General features: G+C 35.5%; 1 protein-coding gene across 6 annotated transcripts in view; it reads right to left on the bottom strand.

Annotated features, from left to right (window-relative positions):
• The window catches only part of PIGF (phosphatidylinositol glycan anchor biosynthesis class F), a 40,298-nt gene that overhangs the window by 13,565 nt on the left and 6,096 nt on the right, over positions 1–20,637 (bottom strand). For 3 of the 6 annotated variants that reach the window (XR_014254293.1, XM_082427848.1, XM_082427847.1), the window contains exon 5: positions 2,374–2,482. The exons of 1 other annotated variant lie outside the window; for it this stretch is intronic. Coding sequence is in view for 4 of the 5 variants with exons in the window: in XM_082427848.1 (XP_082283974.1) it covers positions 2,374–2,482 (109 nt within the window). In the remaining variant the exon portion in view is untranslated. Of the gene's footprint in view, positions 1–892; positions 1,077–2,302; positions 2,483–20,637 lie in introns of all 6 variants that reach the window. 2 more of the 6 variants (XM_082427845.1, XM_082427846.1) reach the window with 2 other exon arrangements.

Here is a 20,637-nt window from a genome sequence, read left to right as displayed (position 1 = left end):
TAATTCAAATAGAAATTTTATATTAATTTTAAAAGTCTGATCCATTAATTTGGATCTGGCTCACCTCTTATTGTAAACAAGAACTGAGGTAGAAAAATGAGAGTCAGTAGCTAAAAGCCTAAACAATCAAAAATAGATAACTGAATTGTAAATAATCAAAAAATATATTTTCTATGGAAACCTAAACCCAGATTTTACAAAGGCGCATCTACTCTCCATAATTCAACATCTATTTCTGCATAGTCTTATAAAGAGAAGATTTATACAAGTGTAACATATCAAACTTTTACACTCCAAAATATTCCATCTATAGGCAAACTAACATGTTAATTACATATTACCTTACCAACTCATAAGCTGATGGCCAATGGTGCTTTATATATCAATACTCTGTATTTAGACTTAATTGCATACATCTGAAAGTAAGGAATTAAAATACAATTTCCTGTGTATACTTTTCAATGATTTTGATTGTCTTCCAATTTAGGAATCACTGACACTATTGAATGAAATTAAGTTCCATAAGATTGTAACTTGAGTACAAATGAATCCCCATTTCCCAGTGATCACTGAGATGGCCAAGAAAATATAAAGGAAACCTTTATTAATATTATAACCTTGGGAAGGGTATCAGTGACACCACACACCCCAAACCTCCAGGGATTTCTATAACATATAGTAGGTAAAGACCCATCATAGAGAAGGGCAAACCTACCAGATTTACTGAATGTAAAAGAACAATGCATTTGTCTAGGAGACACAACATCTAATAGAAAGCACAAAGAATGGACTTAAAAAGTAGGCAGTTAAGTGCAAGGCATATAATTCAGATCTCTCAAGGGCCTTTGGAAAGTGACATACATATCAGAGATTTAACCCAGCCACTTATTACCTAGGAATTTACACTAAAGAGAAAACTGGAGGGACTTCCCTGGTGGCGCAGCAGATAAGACTCCGCACTCCCAATGCAGTGGGGCCTGGGTTCGATCCCTGGTCAGGGAACTAGGTCCCACATGCATGCCACAACTAAGAGTTTGCATGCCACAACTAAGGAGCTGGAGAGCCGCAACTAGGACCTGGTGCAACCAAATAAATTAATTAATTAATTAATTATTTTTAAAAACCTGGACAAATCTGCAAAGATGTATGTTTTATGATAATCACAATAATTCATAATAAATTAGTAATAGTGAAAACTATAAATAATCTAAATGTCCATTCATAAGAAATTCGTATATGATTTTACCCAAATAATGGAGTATTATAATACATATATGCAAATTTTCACTTACATGGAATGAGTTCTATAATATGCTGTTGAAGGGAAAAAAAAGATTAAAAATAATATGTGTATTATGAATAGTTACACACATGAAGAGAGAGCTGCAAAGATTACCACCGAAACACAAATGGGAGTTGTCTCTGGGTGGTTGGATATTTGATAATTTTTACTTACTTTTTATAATTATTAGTATTGCTTAAATTTTCTAAATAAATGTATACTGCCTTTGTGATCAGAGAAAAATTCTCTTCATGTTGGAAAAAGAAAGTATATTTATTTTTTAATACCATAATTGATTTGGGAGAAATCATCTTAATAATTGGAAAAATCCATTAAGATATAGATTCAAAGATGTTTATCATAGCACTGTTAATAATAGTAAAAATAGTACTAAATGATCAATAGTGAATTTGTTAAGTAAATTTTGGAATAACTATATAAAGGTTTACTATGAAGCCATTAAAAATTACAACAAAGATGTATCCATCACTAGCTCAGTGACTTTGGAATATTACATGTCCTCTAGGTATCAGTTTCCTCATCTGTAAAATGGGGATAAAAAGAACACTTATAGTGTTTCCCCTAGCTTATTAGCTATATCCTATTGTCATAGAAAACAAAAAACCTGATGTTCATGAGCTTCCTCTAATATCACAAACCCCTATTTCAAAACCAACTTTGCTATATGCTTCAAGAAAAAAAATCTCAAAATCAACATTCAATTTGGCTATCAATCAAGCTAAGAAAATATGAATCTAAGACTACAAAGGCAACGTATATCAATGTTAAAAATAGGGAATTCCTGCAACTTCTAGGCTATTAAACTCCTATACATATTCTCAAACTAAGCTTGTTTATTCACCTATACATGTAGAAAAAAATAGTGTTAGAAGATAGAAACAGGCTGATCAGGATGCCTGTGGCACTGAGACAGGCCCCAATAAATCACCCAGATTACAGTGACAGAGGGAACTGGCATCCCTACTTAACTGAACGATAAAACAATTTAAATATACATACTCGTTAGCTTCATCAGTTTTACCATCACTGTACAAACATCTACTTTGTTGCTTTAAAGAGTTGAAACCAACCTGCCATGGTCTTCCCCAATCGAGTGGAATAGGAAAGGCTCCAAGCCATGTTCCTACAAAACTAGAAACTGTAGTGATCTGGAGACTATTCTCCCAAATGGATGTAACCCTATAAAACACAAATATATAAATTATTGGTGGTATATACCTTAGCTGCTGGGGAATCAAACAAACAGCATAAATTAACACTATACATATATATATGTTCTGTTCATTTAAAATAAGCATCTCAAATTGACACATAAATATTTGCCATGAATCTTTAACAATTAATTGGTAAGAAGATACAAGTGTTTTTCAGCTGGAAAGGTAATATATGCACATAGTGAAAATCAAACAATACAAAAGAGTGTCTGCAATGAAAGCTAAGTCCTCCTCTCACCCTTATCATCAACTCTGATTCCTTTTCCCGGAAATAACTGCTATCACCAGCTTATTACATATCCTTCCAGAAATATTTTATACATACACAAATAAACACACAATTTTGTTTCGAATGATATATGCACATCTGCATATATACACACATATATGTATATATCCTTCAAAACAAAACTCAAATGCACCATGTTATAAACCCAGTTTTGCTGTGTGTTTTCCCTTGTTAACAGTTTTACTAGTATTCCATTGTCCAAAGGAAGCATCATTTATTCAACTAGTCCCTTATGGCACATTTCATTAAAGCAAATCAACTCTATTTGGTGGGGAAGGAATAGAGAATGAGAACAAAATATTACAAAAGATCCAGTGATTCTGCCTATCATTCTAATTTATTAAGTGCACATCTTAGAGTGTAAAGGTAGACATAAAAGACATCTTAGAGTGTAAAGGCAGAAAGACATCTGTCAGTCTCTTAATATTAAGTCTTGGTTTCAGCCTGCCCCTCATAGTGTGATCACTTAACCATGTGGAATAAGAGTCTACTTACAGTCAAGTAAAACCCCACCACCATACAGTAACTGGAGTCCAAATATTCAACTGTTTCAAAAGCAGTATTTAGTTATTATGAAGTTTATGAAAAGCAGTTTCTTCCAGCTAGTGTGGAAAAAGGGGGAAACACTTGTTTTATTAGATGACTGCTTTCATTAGAAATAGGCCAATTACTACACACAAAATGTACACTGAATTAAAGTAATCCTGAATGACAAGTCAGTGCATAAACCAATGTCCCATCACCTGTCCATCTCATTACCACCCCTCCCGCACTACACAAGTTAGGAGCTTTAGCCTGTTTCTATTGAAAACTGGGGCTGGAAGAAGATTGGAGGCAATCACCATACATCCAAATTTGCGTTATTTGCTGGGCTTTATTGTTCTTTTTTATTTTGTGATACACTTAAAAATGCACGTCAATTTCTTCAACTAGCGTTCAACAGAACATAGATCTGTTCCAATCTTGGAGAGAAAAAACTGGTGAGTTGAATGTAAAGAGAGAATTGTACTGTTCAGGCAATTTAAAGGATTTTCTAAGGTAATTTTTGACTTTATGTGGTCGACAAATGTTGACTACCTTTCATTTAACACACAACTTCCTTGTGTTGCAATATGTAAAGTGATGTGCCTAGAGATATAAAGTCTGGTAGAGGTTGACAGCAGAGTTTACTTTCTGCTAAGAAGAGTTTACTTTTTCCATTTTATGAAAGAGGAGGAAGTTTAGCTGAATTTGGAAGAATGGGGAGTATTTGGTCTTGAAGAACTGGAGAAAGAACTGCACAGCAGGTAAAGAGAACTAAGTAAAATTCGTTGAGGCCAAGTGGAAGAATGGGAAACAAAACTGGAAAAGCAGGTTAGAGTTAGGATTTTTTAAATAACAGCTTTATTGAATACAGTAAAAACTTGCCACAGAAAACCCTTTTCCAGCCATACAATTCACTTAAAGTGCACAATTCAATGTTTTTAGTATATTAACAGAGTTGCACAACCATCACCCAAAACAAAACCCTTTACATTAGCAGTCACTCCTAGTTTCCCCTTCCCTCTAGACCTGGGCAACCACTAATCTACTTTGTCTATGGATTTGCCTACTCTGAACATTTCACACAAATGAAATCAATGTGAGGTCTTTTGTGACTGGATTCTTTCACTTAGCATAATGTCTCCAAGGTTCATCAGTTTTGTAGCATGTAAAAATACTTCATTCTTTTTTATTGCCAAATAATATTTTATTACATGGATATACCACACATTTTATATTTTCCAAGCATCAGTTGATGGACACTTGGGTTGTTTTGACTTTTTGGCTATTACACATAATGCTACTATAAACATTCATGTACAAGTTTTGTGTGGACATATGTTCTCATTTTTCTTGGGGGTATACTAAGGAATAGACTTGCTGATAACTCTATGCTTAACCTTTTGAGGAACTGCCAGACTGTTCTTCAAAGCAGCTAAGCTATTTTATATTCCCACCAGCAGTGTATGATGGTTCCAATTTCCACATCCTTTCTAACACTTGTTACTACTGATTACAGCCATCTTAGTGGGTAGTGAAGTGGTATCTCATTGTGGTAGATTTAGGGTTAGGATTTTAGAAAAGTCTTAAAAGTCAAACTTAAAGAAGTCCCTGAAGGTTATTAATCAAGGCAGCAATATGATAAGAGCTAAGTTTCAGTAAGATTTATGTACATGTCTTATCTAACCCCTAAGCTCCAAGTTCCTCGGACTAAGGGGCAAGATCTATGTCTTCACATTTTTCACTGTTACAGCACACTTGTGGCCATCTTATATTTGTTAAAATAAGTGCAAATATCCAAGAGGCTGTTCTCTATTTTGTTTGATGTTTTAAGAGTGTTAATAATCTTACATATAATAAACATAGAAAAAATGGAGCCAAGACCTAGTTTTAAAATTAGAAGAAATCTGTAGCCTATCTTTTTATTTATTTATTTTTATTTTTTATTTTTATTTTTTAAAGGATATTTATTTTACTTTTTTTTTAAAGGAATTCCTTTATTTTTATTATTTATTTATTTATTTATTTATTTACTTTTGGCTGTGTTGGGTCTTCGTTTCTGTGCGAGGGCTTTCTCTAGTTGCGGCAAGCGGGGACCACTCTTCATTGCGGTGCGCGGGCCTCTCACTGTCGCGGCCTCTCCCGTTGCGGAGCACAGGCTCCAGACGCGCAGGCTCAGTAGCTGTGGCTCACGGGCCTAGTTGCTCCGCGGCATGTGGGATCTTCCCAGACCAGGGCTTGAACCCGTGTCCCCTGCATTGGCAGGCAGATTCTCAACCACTGCGCCACCAGGGAAGCCCTGTAGCCTATCTTTTTAAATTAAAAATTTACATTTATTAAAATTATATAAATATCTTTAAAATCAAAGATCACAATTAGACTAATAATAATAATCACTCCCCACTCCTGATTTCTGCTTCTGAGGCAGACACTTTCAACTCTTCACTGTTTCTTCTATGTACTTCAAATTTAAAAGAACATACATGTGTAGATTTTCCAGATTTACTTACTTTCTGCTTTCTACAATGGAAGAAGAGGATTTAGAACTCTTTACCCACAAGCCTCCCATCCCCACATACACATTTCTCTATAACTCTCATCCTCTTTGATGGTAATATCTCCTCTTCTCAGCTGGATCAATAGCACAGTATCTACATTATTATGATTATGGAAATATTCATCATAGCTGAAGCACACAGCAAACCATAATTACATTCGTTTCTTAGAGTAAATTTTAAATTTTCTTTGGATATTAAGAATGCCTCTCAGACTTCCCTGGTGGTGCAGTGGTTAAGAATCCGCCTGCCAATGCAGGGAACACAGGTTCGAGCCCTGGTCTGGGAAGATCCCACATGCCATGGAGCAACTAAGCCCATGCGCCACAACTACTGAGCTTGCGCTCTAGAGCCTGCGAGCCACAACTACTGAGACCGCATGCCACAACTACTGAAGCCTGTGCACCTAGAGCCCATGCTCCACAACAAGAGAAGCCACTGCAATGAGAAGCCTGTGCACCACAACAAAGAGTAGACCCCGCCCACCACAACTAGAGAAAGCCCGCGCACAGCAACGAAGACCCAAGGCAGCCAAAAAATAAATTTATTAAAAAAAAAAAAAAGAATCTCTCTTTTTTACCCTCCATTTGCTTACATACCTATCACTAAGTCATCGTCAAATATTCCAGAGAAACCAAACATCACCTGTGAGTGCCCTACACCATCTTGTGCATTCCCTTTGCCTCTCTCAGTGCTTTTGGGTCTCCATTTTCCTGAATTCCAAGACTTCTTCCTGTTATTTTCCCTTTTCTTTTTTTTTTTTAAAGCACCTCCTTTAATAGATTCCTGAGAAAGGGTATGTGGAAAACAGATTTTAGAGATGTTTAAAGTCTGAAAATGACTTTACTATAATTATTGGAAATCATTTTGTCTCAGAATGTTGAATTGCTCCATTGTTTTCTGATTCCCTCCTGAGAAGTTCACAGCCATTTTGGCTCCCAGTTCTCCATTAAGTACCATGTTCCCTACCCACCCCCCATACCCCCACCATCCTCTCTGGGAGACTTTAGAATCATCTCTTTATTCCTTGTTATCTAAAATTTCACAATAATGTGTCTTGGAGTGGGTCTTTTCATCCATTATGCTGGAAATACATGGGCTTTCTTAATTTAGACTCTCAGGTTTTTAGTTCTTGAAATTTTCTTTTGTTTAAAGACTTGCTTTTTGATGCTCAGATCCCTTAACAATTTTGTTTTTCTTACTCTTTTGCTGGGAATATTATCATTATGAATTAATTCTCTGATTTCCTTACCTTTTAACTCATTTCCCATATTTTTGCCTTTTTGTTTGACTCAGGGATCTTTTCAACTCGGCCTCTACTTCTGTTGAATTTTTCTACCATATTTTTTTAATTCCCAAGAGCTTTATTCTTCTCTGAATATTCCTTTTGATGACCTCCTGTTCATGTTTTATGGATGTAAAAACTATACATTTTTAAAGGTTATCTTCTGGTCTTTATATTGCTTTTATTTCTACTGGGGTTTCTTTTTTGTTGTTTTCATTTCTGGATTTCACTTTAGAGGTGTTCCTCAAATGTCTAGTGATTCTTCATTATCATTCCACTTGAAAGTAAAACACTATACATGACATGTCCAGAAAAGGCAAATCTATAGAGACAGAAAGTATTTTAGTGGTTGTCTGGGATGGGGGCTGAGGGGGTGGGTGGGAGAGAAGGGTGGGGATGGAGGACAACTGCTAATAGGCATAATTTCTTTTAGGGGTGATGACATGTTCTAAGATTAGATTGTGATGATGGTTACAAAACTGTACCTATACTAAAAACCATTGAACTGTACACTGTAAATGGGTAAGTTTTATGGGATGAAGTTATTATCTCAACAAAGTTATTTTTTAAAAACAACAAAAAAGTGAAACTCTATAAACAGTCTACTAGATGTTCACTGTACACAAGTAGCATGATTCAACTGGTGGGCTTCACTGTTCCAGGAACTGGGTAGGAACCCTGCCTTTTAGAGAAACCACAAATGTCAGTATCTGTAGGTTTTTTTGGTACCATTTTTCCCAGAAGGAAATCATTTCAATATTCTGCCTAGATGGTATAAGCCTGGCTGTCAGTGCTCTGGGCCCAGCAGGTGAAAAGGACTAGGCATAAGGTGAAGACTCATTGCTTAGTATGTAGAATTTCATTTAAGCCTTATTTCCTGAAGAGGTTGTAGCAAATAGGCTCAGGATCTGGGGGTAGCCAGAGTGGTTGGGGGTACATCTTTCCTTTCTCCATCTTCCCTTCTCCCACTGTATAACTTCCATTGCTATAATATTCATATAGTATTTATATTCTGTTCTGAACCCCAATTCATTCAACTATTTTCTTGATATAGGAAGCCCCCTTATGTACAAACTGAATAATTCCTTCATCTGGGGAAACTGTCTTCTATCATATCTTTGAATTATTTTTTGTTTTGTTTTTTTAGGGGCACTAACTTGTCTTAAGTTGATCTCCTTTGTCTGTCCTCTATATTTATCATTTCTTCTCTAATTGCTTTATTCTTCCCAACCCCCCTTAGCCTTCATTCATTTTGATTAGCTCAAACCTTTCCTCTATGCTACAACTTGATTTTCTAATGTATCTATGTTTCTAATTTATGATCTGGATTTTCAACTTATTTCATTAATTCTGCAGTTTCCTTCTCCACCTCATTTTCTTTAATTATCTCATCTTTGAGCTCTTATTTTATTGCATTCATATCCTTAATAACATTTTTCCTGTGGTAAACTGTGCAGAGCTTTTTTGTTTGTTTTTACTCCTTGGGTAGTATTTTCTTCCAGGCTGGATTCCTTATCTTCTACATGCCTTTTCTTCTTTTATAGTGTGTTTTTAGGGGTTGCCATGCCATTTCTCTTCATCTTGCCCACACTTCACATGGTCAGGCTGCCCAAACTACCCATTTGCTGGGATAAAATGAGTATATTACCTTTGAAGGTGCCTTCCCATCTTAACCAACATCAGTTTTTCCTGTCTTGAAGCAGCATTTTGAGGAATGGATGTTCTTTTCTATCAAATTTTCTGTGACATGAGTCAGAAGGAGAGAATGGAGGCAGAGAGCCAGGGTAAGGGAAATGCTGTCTTTGAGATTTAATTGGTAATATTCAGCTGAAATTTAATAAATTGTGGTTCTATACATTAAACTTTAAAATATTTTTGACCAGAGCTATGCATCCCATTAAAAATCAGATGAAACTACTGTAGCACAGTCTGCCTCCATGGTAGAGCCCAGTAGGCAGCAGCCCTGGGAGACTGATAAAAAGTATAAATAGCACTGATGGGGATTCAGGGAAACTGGCACACTGTCAAGGGGTGTGTGTGTGTGTGTGTGTGTGTGTGTGTGTGTGTTATATAAAATTAAATTAAAAATATGTACATAATAAAATTAAAAATATATATATATATATATTTCAAATTAGAACTTCAGTTTGGCAACATTTATCAACTTCTTTTGACTTAGGAATTTTACTCCAGAAATCTAGTATACAGAAATCCCTGCACAAGTATAAAAATGATATAGTACAAAAATGTTAATAACAACATTATTCATAATCATGAAAATTCGATAATAACCCTCAATAGGAAATTAGTTAAATAAATCATGGTACATGAAATACTTATAATGATGATTAATTGCCAAGATTCATCTCATCTCTGATGATTAGGTTAATTAAATCATGGTGATCCCATTCTCTTTCCCAACAATTAGTTTATGAAGACTCAAGAAGGACAAGCTGCTGCCATCTCACTACCAGCCCAAGGACAAGAACCAGGAGAATCAGTAAGAAGCACCAGCCACTGTGTATCTGTATCTAGAATGACACAACCTGTGTTCTGTGAGACCATCAATTTCCTTATTGCTCAACCCAATATAAGCTTAACTTTTCCATTACTTTTTTTTGGAGGGGGGCTTTTATGAATAAGACTGCTATGAACACTCATGTACAGTTTTTTTTTTCAATTTTTGAATTTTATTTTATTTATTTTTTTATACAGCACGTTCTTATTAGTTATCCATTTTATACATATTAGTGTATACATGTCAATCCCAATCTCCCAATTCATCACACCACCACCACCACCCTGCCACTTTCCCTGCTTGGTGTCCATACGTTTGTTCTCTACATCTGTGTCTCAATTTCTGCCCTGCAAACCAATTCATCTGTACCATTTTTTTGGTTAATACACAATATTTGTTTTTCTCTTTCTGACTTACTTCACTCTGTATGACAGTCTCTAGATGCATCCACGTCTCTACAAATGACCCAATTTTGTTCCTTTTTTATGGCTCAGTAATATTCCATTGTATATACGTACCACATCTTCTTTATCCATTCGTCTGTTGATGGGCATTTAGGTTGCTTCCATGACCTGGCTATTGTAAATAGTGCTGCAATGAACATTGGGGTGCATGTGTCTTTTTGAATTATGGTTCTCTCTGGGTATATGCTCAGTAATGGGATTGCTGGGTCATATGGTAATTCTATTTTTAGTTTTTTAAGGAACCTCCATACTGTTCTCCATAGTGGCTGTATCAATTTACATTCCCACCAACAGGGCAAGAGGGTTCCATTTTCTCCACACCCTCTCCAGCATTTGTTGTTTGTAGATTTTCTGATGCTGCCCATTCTAACCGGTGTGAGGTGATACCTCATTGTAGTTTTGATTTGCATTTCTCTAATAATTAGTGATTTTGAGCAGCTTTTCATGTGCTTCTTGGCCATCTGTATGTTTTCTTTGGAGAAATGTCTATTTAGGTCTTCTGCCCATTTTTGGATTGGGTTGTTTATTTTTTTAATATTGAGCTGCATGAGCTGTTTATATATTTTGGAGATTAATCCTTTGTCCTTGATTCGTTTGCAAATATTTTCTCCCATTCTGAGGGTTGTCTTTTCATCTTGTTTGTAGTTTCCTTTGCTATGCAAAAACTTTTAAGTTTCATTAGGTCCCATTTGTTTATTTTTGTTTTTATTTCCATTACTCTAGGAAGTGGATCAAAAAAGATCTTGCTGTGATTTATGCCAAAGAGTGTTCTTCCTATGTTTTCTTCTAAGAGTTTTACAGTGTTCGGTCTTACATTTAGGTGTCTAATCCATTTTGAGTTTATTTTTGTGTATGGTGTTAGGGAGTGTTCTAACTTCATTCTTTTACATGTAGCTGTCCAGTTTTCCCAGCACCACTTATTGAAGAGACTGTCTTTTCTCCATTGTATATCCTTGCCTCCTTTGTCATAGATTAGTTGACCATAGGTGCGTGGGTTTATCTCTGGGCTTTCTATCCTGTTCCATTGATCTATGTTTCTGTTTTTGTGCCAGTACCATATTGGCTTGATTACTGTAGCTTTGTAGTATAGTTTGAAGTCAGGGAGTCTGATTCCTCCAGCTCCATTTTTTTTTCCTCAAGACTGCTTTGGCTATTTGGGGTCTTTTGTGTCTCCATACAAATTTTAAGATTTTTTGTTCTAGTTCTGTCAAAACTGCCACTGGTAATTTGATAGGGATTGCATTGAATCTGTAGATTGCTTTGGGTAGTATAGTCATTTTCACAGTATTGATTCTTCCAATCCAAGAACATGGTATATCTCTCCATCTGTTGGTATCATCTTTAATTTCTTTCATCAGTGTCTTACAGTTTTCTGCATACAGGTCTTTTGTCTCCCTAGGTGGGTTTATTCCTACGTATTTTATTCTTTTTGTTGCAGTGGTAAAATGTCATCTCCAAACAGTGAGTTTTACTTCTTTTTTCCAATTTGTATTCCTTTTATTTCTTTTTCTTCTCTGATTGCCATGGCTAGGATTTCCAAAACTATGTTGAATAATAGTGGTGAGAGTGGACATCCTTGTCTTGTTCCTGCTCTTAGAGGAAATGCTTGCAGTTTTTCACCATTGAGAATGATGTTTGCTGTGGGTTTGTCATATATGGCCTTTATTATGTTGAGGTAGGCTCCCTCTATGCCCACTTTCTGGAGAGTTTTTATCATAAATGGGTGCTGAATTTTGTCGAAAGCTTTCTCTGCATCTATTGAGATGCTCATATGGTTTTTATTCTTCAGTTTGTTAATATGGTGTATCACGTTGATTGATTTGCATATATTGAAGAATCCTTGCATTCCTGGGATAAACCCCACTTGATCATAGTGTATGATCCTTTCAATGTGCTGTTGGATTCTGTTTGCTAGTATTTTGTTGAGGATTTTTGCATCTATATTCATCAGTGATATTGGTCTGAAATTTTCTTTTTTTGTAGTATCTTTGTCTGGTTTTGGTATCAGGGTGATGGTGGCCTCATAGAATGTGTTTGGGAGTGTTCCTTCCTCTGCAATTTTTTGAAAGAGTTTGAGAAGGATGGGTGTTAGCTCTTCTCTAAATGTTTGATAGGATTCACCTGTGAAGTCATCTGGTCCTGGACTTTTGTTTGTTGGAAGATTTTTAATCACAGTTTCAATTTCATGACTTGTAATCGGTCTGTTCATATTTTCTATTTCTTCCTGGTTCAGTCTTGGAAGGTTATACCTTTCTAAGAATTTGTCCATTTCTTCTAGGCTGTTCATTTTATTGGCATAGAGTTGCTTGCAGGAGTCTCTTAGGATGCTTTGTATTTCTGCAGTGTTTGTTGTAACTTCGCCTTTTTCGTTTCTAATTTTATTGATTTGAGTCCTCTCCCTCTTTTTCTTGATGAGTCTGGCTAATGGTTTATCAACTTTGTTTATTTTCTCCAAGAACCAGCTTTTAGTTTTATTGATCTTTGCAATTGTTTTCTTTTTTTCTGTTTCATTTATTTCTGCTCTGATCTTTATGATTTCTTTCCTTCTACTAACTTTGGGTTTTGTTTGTGCTTCTTTCTCTAGTTCCTTTAGGTGTAAGGCTAGATTGTTTATTTGAGATGTTTGTTGTTTCTTGAGGTAGGATTGTATTGCTATAAACTTCCCTCTTAGAACTGCTTTTGCTGCATCCCATAGGTTTTGGATCGTCGTGTTTTCATTGTCATTTGTCTCTAGGTATTTTTTGATTTCCTTTGATTTCTTCAGTGATCTCTTGGTTATTTAGTAACGTAGTGTTTAGCTTCCATGTGTTTGTGTTTTTTACATTTTTTCCCCTGTAACTGATTTCTAATCTCATAGCATTGTGGTCAGAAAAGATGCTTGATATGATTTCAATTTTCTTAAATTTACTAAGGCTTGATTTGTGACCCAAGGTGTGATCTATACTGGAGAATGTTCCGTGCGCACTTGAGAAGAAAGTGTAATCTGCTGTTTTCGGATGGAATGTCCTATAAATATCAATTAAATCTATCTGGCCTATTGTGTCTTTTAAAGCTTCTGTTTCCTTATTAATTTTCTGTTTGGATGATCTGTCCATTGGTGTAAGTGAGGTGTTAAAGTCCCCCACTATTATTGTGTTACTGTCAATTTCCTCTTTTATAGCTGTTAGCAGTTGCCTTATGTATTGAGGTGCTCCTATGTTGGGTGCATATATATTTATAATTGTTATATCTTCTTCTTGGATTGATCCCTTGATCATTATGTAGTGTCCTTCCTTGTCTCTTGTAACATTATTTTAAAGTCTAGTTTATCTGATATGAGTATTGCTACTCCAGCTTTCTTTTGATTTCCATTTGCATGGAATATCTTTTTCCATCCCCTCACTTTCAGTCTGTATGTGTCCCTAGGTCTGAAATGGGTCTCTTGTAGACAGCATATATATGGGTCTTGTGTTCGTATACATTCAGCAAGCCTGTGTCTTTTGGTTGGAGCATTTAATCCATTCACGTTTAAGGTAATTATCGATATGTATGTTCCTATGACCATTTTCTTAATTGTTTTGGGTTTGTTTTTGTAGGTCCTTTTCTTCTCTTGTGTTTCCCACTTAGAGAAGTTCCTTTAGCATTTGTTGTAGAGCTGGTTTGGTGGCGCTGAATTCTTTTAGCTTTTGGTTGTCTGTAAAGCTTTTAATTTCTCCATCAAATGTGAATGAAATCCTTGCCGGGTAGAGTAATCTTGGTTGTAGGGTCTTCCCTTTCATCACTTTAAATATGTCATGCCACTCCCCTCTGGCTTGTAGAGTTTCTGCTGAGAAATCAGCTGTTAACCTTATGGGAGTTCCCTTGTATGTTATTTGTCGTTTTTCCCTTGCTGCTTTCAATAATTTTTCTTTGTCTTTAATTTTTGCCACTTTGATTACTATGTGTCTCGGCGTGTTTCTCCTTAGATTTATCCTGTATGGGACTCTCTGCGCTTCCTGGACTTGGGTGGCTATTTTCTTTCCCAAGTTAGCGAAGTTTTTGACTATAATCTCTTCAAGTATTTTCTTGGGTCCTTTCTCTCTCTCTTCTCCTTCTGGGACCCCTATAATGCAAATGTTGTTATGCTTAATGTTGTCCCAGAGGTCTCTTAGGCTGTCTTCATTTCTTTTTATTCTTTTTTCTTTATTCTGTTCCACAGAAGTGAATTCCATCATTCTGTCTTCCAGGTCACTTATCCGTTCTTCTGCCTCAGTTATTCTGCTATTGATTCCTTCTAGTGTAGTTTTCATTTCAGTTACTGTATTCTTCATCTCTGTTTGTTTGTTCCTTAATTCTTCTAGGTCTTTGTGAAACATTTCTTGCCTCTTCTCGATCTTTGCCTACATTCTTTTTCCAAGGTCCTGGATCATCTTCACTATCATTATTCTGAATTCTTCTGGAAGGTTGCCTATCTCCACTTCATTTAGTTGTTTTTCTGGGGTTTTATCTTGTTCCTTCATCTGGTACATAGTCCTCTGCCTTTTCATCTTGTCTATCTTTCTGTGAATGTGGTTTCATTCCACAGGCTGCAGGATTGTAGTTCTTCTTGCTTCTGCTGTCTGCCCTCTGGTGGATCTCCATTACTTATAGATGAAGATATACTAACTAAGAATACTATGCAAGGAGGGGTGGATTATACACACATACAATTAAAGGCATTCCCGGGACTTCCCTGGTGGCACAGTGGTTAAGAATCCGACTGTCAATGAAGGGGACATGGGTTTGAGCCCTGGTCCAGGAAGGTCCCACATGCTGCGGAGTGACTAAGCCCATGCACCGCAACTACTGAGCCTGCGTTCTAGAGGCCAAGAGCAACAACTACTGAGTCTGCGTGCCACAACTACTGAAGCCTGCACATCTAGAGCCCATGCCCCGCAACAAGAGAAGCCACCACAATGAGAAGCCCGCACATCGCAATGAAGAGTAGCCCCCGCTCGCCGCAACTAGAGAAAGCCTGTGTGCAGCAACGAAGACCCAATTAATTAAAATTAATTAATTCTAATTAATTAATTAATTCTAATTAATTAATTAATTAATTAATTCAAAAAAGGACATTCCCAATAAGTGAAAAAAGAAGTTATAAAGCAGTAACTAGTATAACCATTTTTGTTTTTTTACATATGTTTTTGCATAGATAAAATTGGAATATATAAAATCTGTTAGTAATGGCTGCTCTTTACATAGCATTCTAAGATCTTTAACTTTCGATGTTTTTCTATTATTTGAATTTTTATAATAAATATATATTCTTTTGTAATAAACACAATAAAAAGAAATAAAGCATAAATTCCTTTCTATTCACTGATTTACAGTAGCACTGATATTGATTTATTCTCATTTTATAAATTTCCATAATAAAGCCAACAGAATTCTATGGTTAATGGATAATTTCTTCATAGTTAAGAAATGTATACATGTAGTTAATAGGGCTGAAAATAGAATAAATAGTTCACTATTCTGTGAATAAACTTAGAAGTGACTAAATATTACAGATCAGTCTTCATGACAATGAGTTCTAAGTAACTGTCCACATTATTTGACTCCACTGAAATTCATTCTATCAAATCTTAATTGAAATAAATAGACCATTTTGAATACCTACTATCTATGTCCCAGACACTGTATCAGGTACCTGAGATAGTTAACAGTAAGTACTATGGTTCAGATAGGCTGTCAGCAAAACAGTACTTGTTTAGATGGAGTTGGTCTTTTTCACTGTTGATCTCTTTATGTAAAAAAGAGACACCACACAACTCCTAGTGGCTAAAGATATTATACAGAATTCTTACATAAACTTTCCCCTTTCCCCGCTGAATAAATATTAAAACCAATGCCTCTTTGCCACTAAATTTTTGTACCCACACTAAGGCTAAATTACCTAATTTTAATATGTATAAATTTTTGGCCATTCACCATCCTCTCACTCTTAATGTCCACAGTGGTTTTTTCAATAAAAAATCCATTTTAATACAGAGATGGCAAAAAGAGGTCTGTTGTTTTTGCTACACAGGCTTACAGGCTGTCTTTACCTTGGCAAGATAACCACAGATTCAGGAAACTATTCAGAAATTCAATTTTTTCATTTCACCAAAAGTGATCAGATTCTGACTTAAACATTGAAATAATAGCATAAAATAACTGATAAATGAAAAAGCAAACTTCAATGAAAATACAGGACTAAGGTAGTCAGATTATTATTTTGCTTTATAAGAAAGTCAACAAATGGAAAAAAAAAAAGCCCCACAATAATTATAACACCAAAGCAACAAACTGAAGTAACCTAGTACAAATTGAGTATATTCAGTAATAAGGTAAAACAAAAAGTCAGCAGAAGTTTTTAGGAAACCAAATGACTTTTCTATCTTCAAGTTTCTTTAAAATAGCATTCTTTTTAAAAAAATCTGGAATAACTGTACATGACTTTAAGAAAAAGTCTTGTTAAAATAGTGTCATTTAATTGCATATTACATCTGAATAGTATCAGAATTGGTCCTTTACTCTTGGCATGCATCTTCTGCACAGTTCTCAAAATCAAAGGTTTTGTGTTTCACAGTCTTTACTTGATTATCATCTACTCAATATTAAACATGCAAATAAATACACTAAAAATTAGGATGTAATAATATTTCACTTAAAAATAGTTCAGTACTGAGCAAGATGTCAGCCCAATTCAAAACTGGGCTGTTCATACTGAACACCTGAATTAGTCATATTTCAAAAACACTAAAAGGGCCAGCTTTAAATAAGAAAACAGAAGAAAAAAAACTCTACCGTGTTTTATATACTAAAACACAGGATGAATGACAAAAATATTTAAAGTTCTAAAATCTTCAATCAGTACTTTAAGGTATTTTAAATACTTTCAATGAATTAGAACTATAGCATAAGAACTTCAAATCAGAACTTTAATTTCTGTTGCAAATGATTACTGGGTAGGAAGAAAGGTATTATTCATATGTTTTGTATAAACTGCTTAAATAATAATAAAATTCTTTTAAATTAAAGTTGTGACTCAATATAAATGATGTTAATATATTCAAATAATTTCTTTTTTTTTTTTTTTTGGGCTGCGCCATGTGCCTTGTGGGATCTAAGTTCCCTGACCAGGGATGGAACCCGTGCCCCCTGTAGTGTAAGCACAGAGTGTTAACCACTGGACCACCAGGGAAGTCCCAAATAATTCTGAAATAACACACAAGTCATTGTTTTTCATGGGTATTTCATATTATCACTGCAGAACCACCAGACCTTTGAATTTTTAAAATATTTTTGCATAAAAGTGAACATTTAAGGCTAACTCTAACATTAAACAAGTTACTGTAGCAAATAAATTATTTCCTAACTCATTCAAAATTTGACATGTTTATACTAAATTCCTGAAGTGTGATAAAATTGCTAGGGAAGGGGCTTCCCTGGTGGCGCAGTGGTTGAGAATCTGCCTGCCAATGCAGGGCACACGGGTTCGAGCCCTGGTCTGGGAGGATCTCGCATGCCGCAGAGCAGCTAGGCCCGTGAGCCACAACTACTGAGCCTGCGCGTCTGGAGCCTGTGCTCCGCAACGAGAGAGGCCGCGATAGTGAGAGGCCCGCGCACCGCGATGAAGAGTGGCCCCCGCTTGCCACAACTAGAAGAAAGTGCTCGCACAGAAACGAAGACCCAACACAGCCAAAAATAAATTAATAATAAAAAAAAATTGCTAGGGAAGAAACTGAACTATCACTAATGTATGGTAGAGACATGAAGATTTAAGTTCCCCTCTCATGACAAAGTTCAAATCAATTTTACATTAAATGAACTGAAAAAAACCGTTCCTCCTTCTCTGTGGTTGTCCATGCCCAGCACTCCTTGGTCTGTTACCTAAACCAGGAAAAGTACTAAGACAAATGGCTGTCAGGATTGGGAGTATGACATATAAAAATGCCCCCTGACAATTGTTAATCCAGTTGACAAACATTTCTTGAGCACTTACTATTTGATTTCACTCATCATCTCACTCAGTTCTCAGTGGGGAGGGGCAATATAGGGACAGGGAATTGAGAGGTACAAACTATCACGTACAAAATAAGCTAAAAAGATATACTGTACAACACAGGGAATACAGTGAATATTTTATAATAACTATAAATGGAGTATAATCTTTAAAAATTGTGAATCACTCTACTGTACACCTGTAACATGTAATACTGTACCTCAACTACATTTCAATAAAAGAAATTAATTATCAAAAGAAAGAAAATGTCCACATATGAAATTCACGATAAATTACTAAGAGAAACTAGGAATAGTTACTGTTTCCCTTGAGCTTTAAAGTTTGATTTTTTTCAATTTTAAAATATTAGGAATTTACATATACAGTCAGTTCTGCTATAATGCTTATTTTGAAAATTCGAATTTGTTCCAATTTGATGGCTATATTAAGGAACAATAGGAGTGATTTCGTCTGTGAGAAACACTGAGTGAACACAAAAACTGCACCCAGTTGAACTGAGCAGCATATGAATACACAAAACGTGCACATCCCTCAAACATCTACCAGCTAATCAAGACAGTGTCATACTGGCATAAGTACAGACATTAATGGAATAAGAGCTGATCATGTGTTTATGATCAACTGATTTTCAACAGAGGTGCCAAGATCACTCAAAGGGATGAAGGTTTTTTCAACAAATGATGCTAGGAAAACTGGGTAGCCACATGCAAAAGAATGAAGTGGGACCCTTACCTCATACCATACACAAAAACTAACACAAAATGGACCAAAGACCCAAATGTAAGAACTAAAATTATAAAACTCTTAGAAGAAAACACAGGAATAAATCTTTAAGACCTTGGATTTGGCAGTGGATTCTTAGATATGACTCTAAGAGCACAAGCAATGAAAGAAAAAAATAAATTAGATTTCATCAAAATTAAAACCTTTTGTGCCTCAAAGGGCACTATCATGAAAGTGAAAAGACAACACACAGAAAGGGAGAAAATATTTGCAAATCATGTATCTGATAAAGGACTTGTATGTAGAATATATAAAGAACACTTACAACTTAGTAATGAGAGACAAATAACTCAATTCAAAAATGAGTAAAGGATCTAAAGAGATATTTCTCCAAGGAAAATATACAACAGCCAATAGGAACATGAAAAGATGCTTGATCTCATTGGTCAGTAGGGAAATGCAAATAAAAAACACAAAGAGATAACACTTCACACACATAAGGATGGCAATAATCAAAAAGTCAGATAATAACAACTGTTGGTGAGAATGTAGGGGAATTGGAGTCCTCACACACTGCTGTGGACATGTAAAATGGTACAGCCACATTGGAAAATTCTGGCAGTTGTTCAAATGATTAAAAGTAGAGTTACCATATGACCCAACAATTCCACTCCTCAGCATATACTCAAGTGAAATGAAAACATATATCCACACAAAAACCTGTACACAGATGCTTACAGCAACTTATAATAGCAAAAAGTGAAAACAATCTAGATGTCCATCAATTGATGAATGGATAAACAAAATGTGGTACATATCCATCCATATTATTCAGCCGTAGAAAGGAATAATGTACTGATACATGTTACAACATGAATGAACCTTGAAAACGTCATGCTAAACAAAAAAAGCCAATCACAAAAGATCACATATTATATGATTCCATTTTTATGAAATGTCCAAAATAGGCAAATCTACAGACAGTAAATAGATTAGTGGTTGCTTAGGGCTAGGGGAGGGGGAATAAGGAAGTGACAGGTAAAGGACATGGAGTTTCTTTTTGAGATGATGAAAATATTCTAAAACTGACTGTAATGATTGTTGTACATATCTGTGAATATAATAAAAACTATTGAATTGTACACTTTATATAGGTGACATATACGGTGTTTGAATTATATCTCAATACTGTTTAAAAAGCCATCTCCCAGCTATCTCAATTCCCTTCACGTATATGAGCCACACCTTCCACATCTGTCTTAGCTTTCCAACAACCCTCCTTCATAATAACTTACAAGAGGCAACCCTTCCCACATCTACTTCCAAAAGCAAATTTCAGGTTTTGTCCAAGGAAAAGTGCCGTATTTATTATAATATTTATGCAATTCTTAACCATTTAACATGTATTAAACTGTCCTGCCATTTTTATTAAGTTCCTACCTTTTTTAATGTGTTACTGACGAAGTTTTTGAGTGTTATGCCCCATCCCATTTTTCCCATAAGTTCAGTGTTTCTTATTGCCCAGTTTTGCATAACGCAAGGATTTTTAGGAATGCATATGCCATCTTATAGCAGAACTGACTATAGAATCAGATGACAGTATCTCCCCCAAGTACACCATTAATGCTATCATCAGAAACAGAATTCAAAGCTGGATAAATCACCAATCCAAACCAATAAGGTTTCAACTGATTTTCACTGTTTAAAAATGTCAAGCTAAAATACTAAAAGAAACTAATGCCATTTGGGATGCTAT

This window comes from Balaenoptera physalus (assembly GCF_965194825.1).
Source record: "Balaenoptera physalus genome assembly, chromosome: 15".
Lineage (NCBI taxonomy): Eukaryota > Metazoa > Chordata > Mammalia > Artiodactyla > Balaenopteridae > Balaenoptera > Balaenoptera physalus.
The sequence above is the reverse complement of the archived record's forward strand: the minus strand, read 5'-3'. Positions and strand labels throughout refer to the sequence as shown.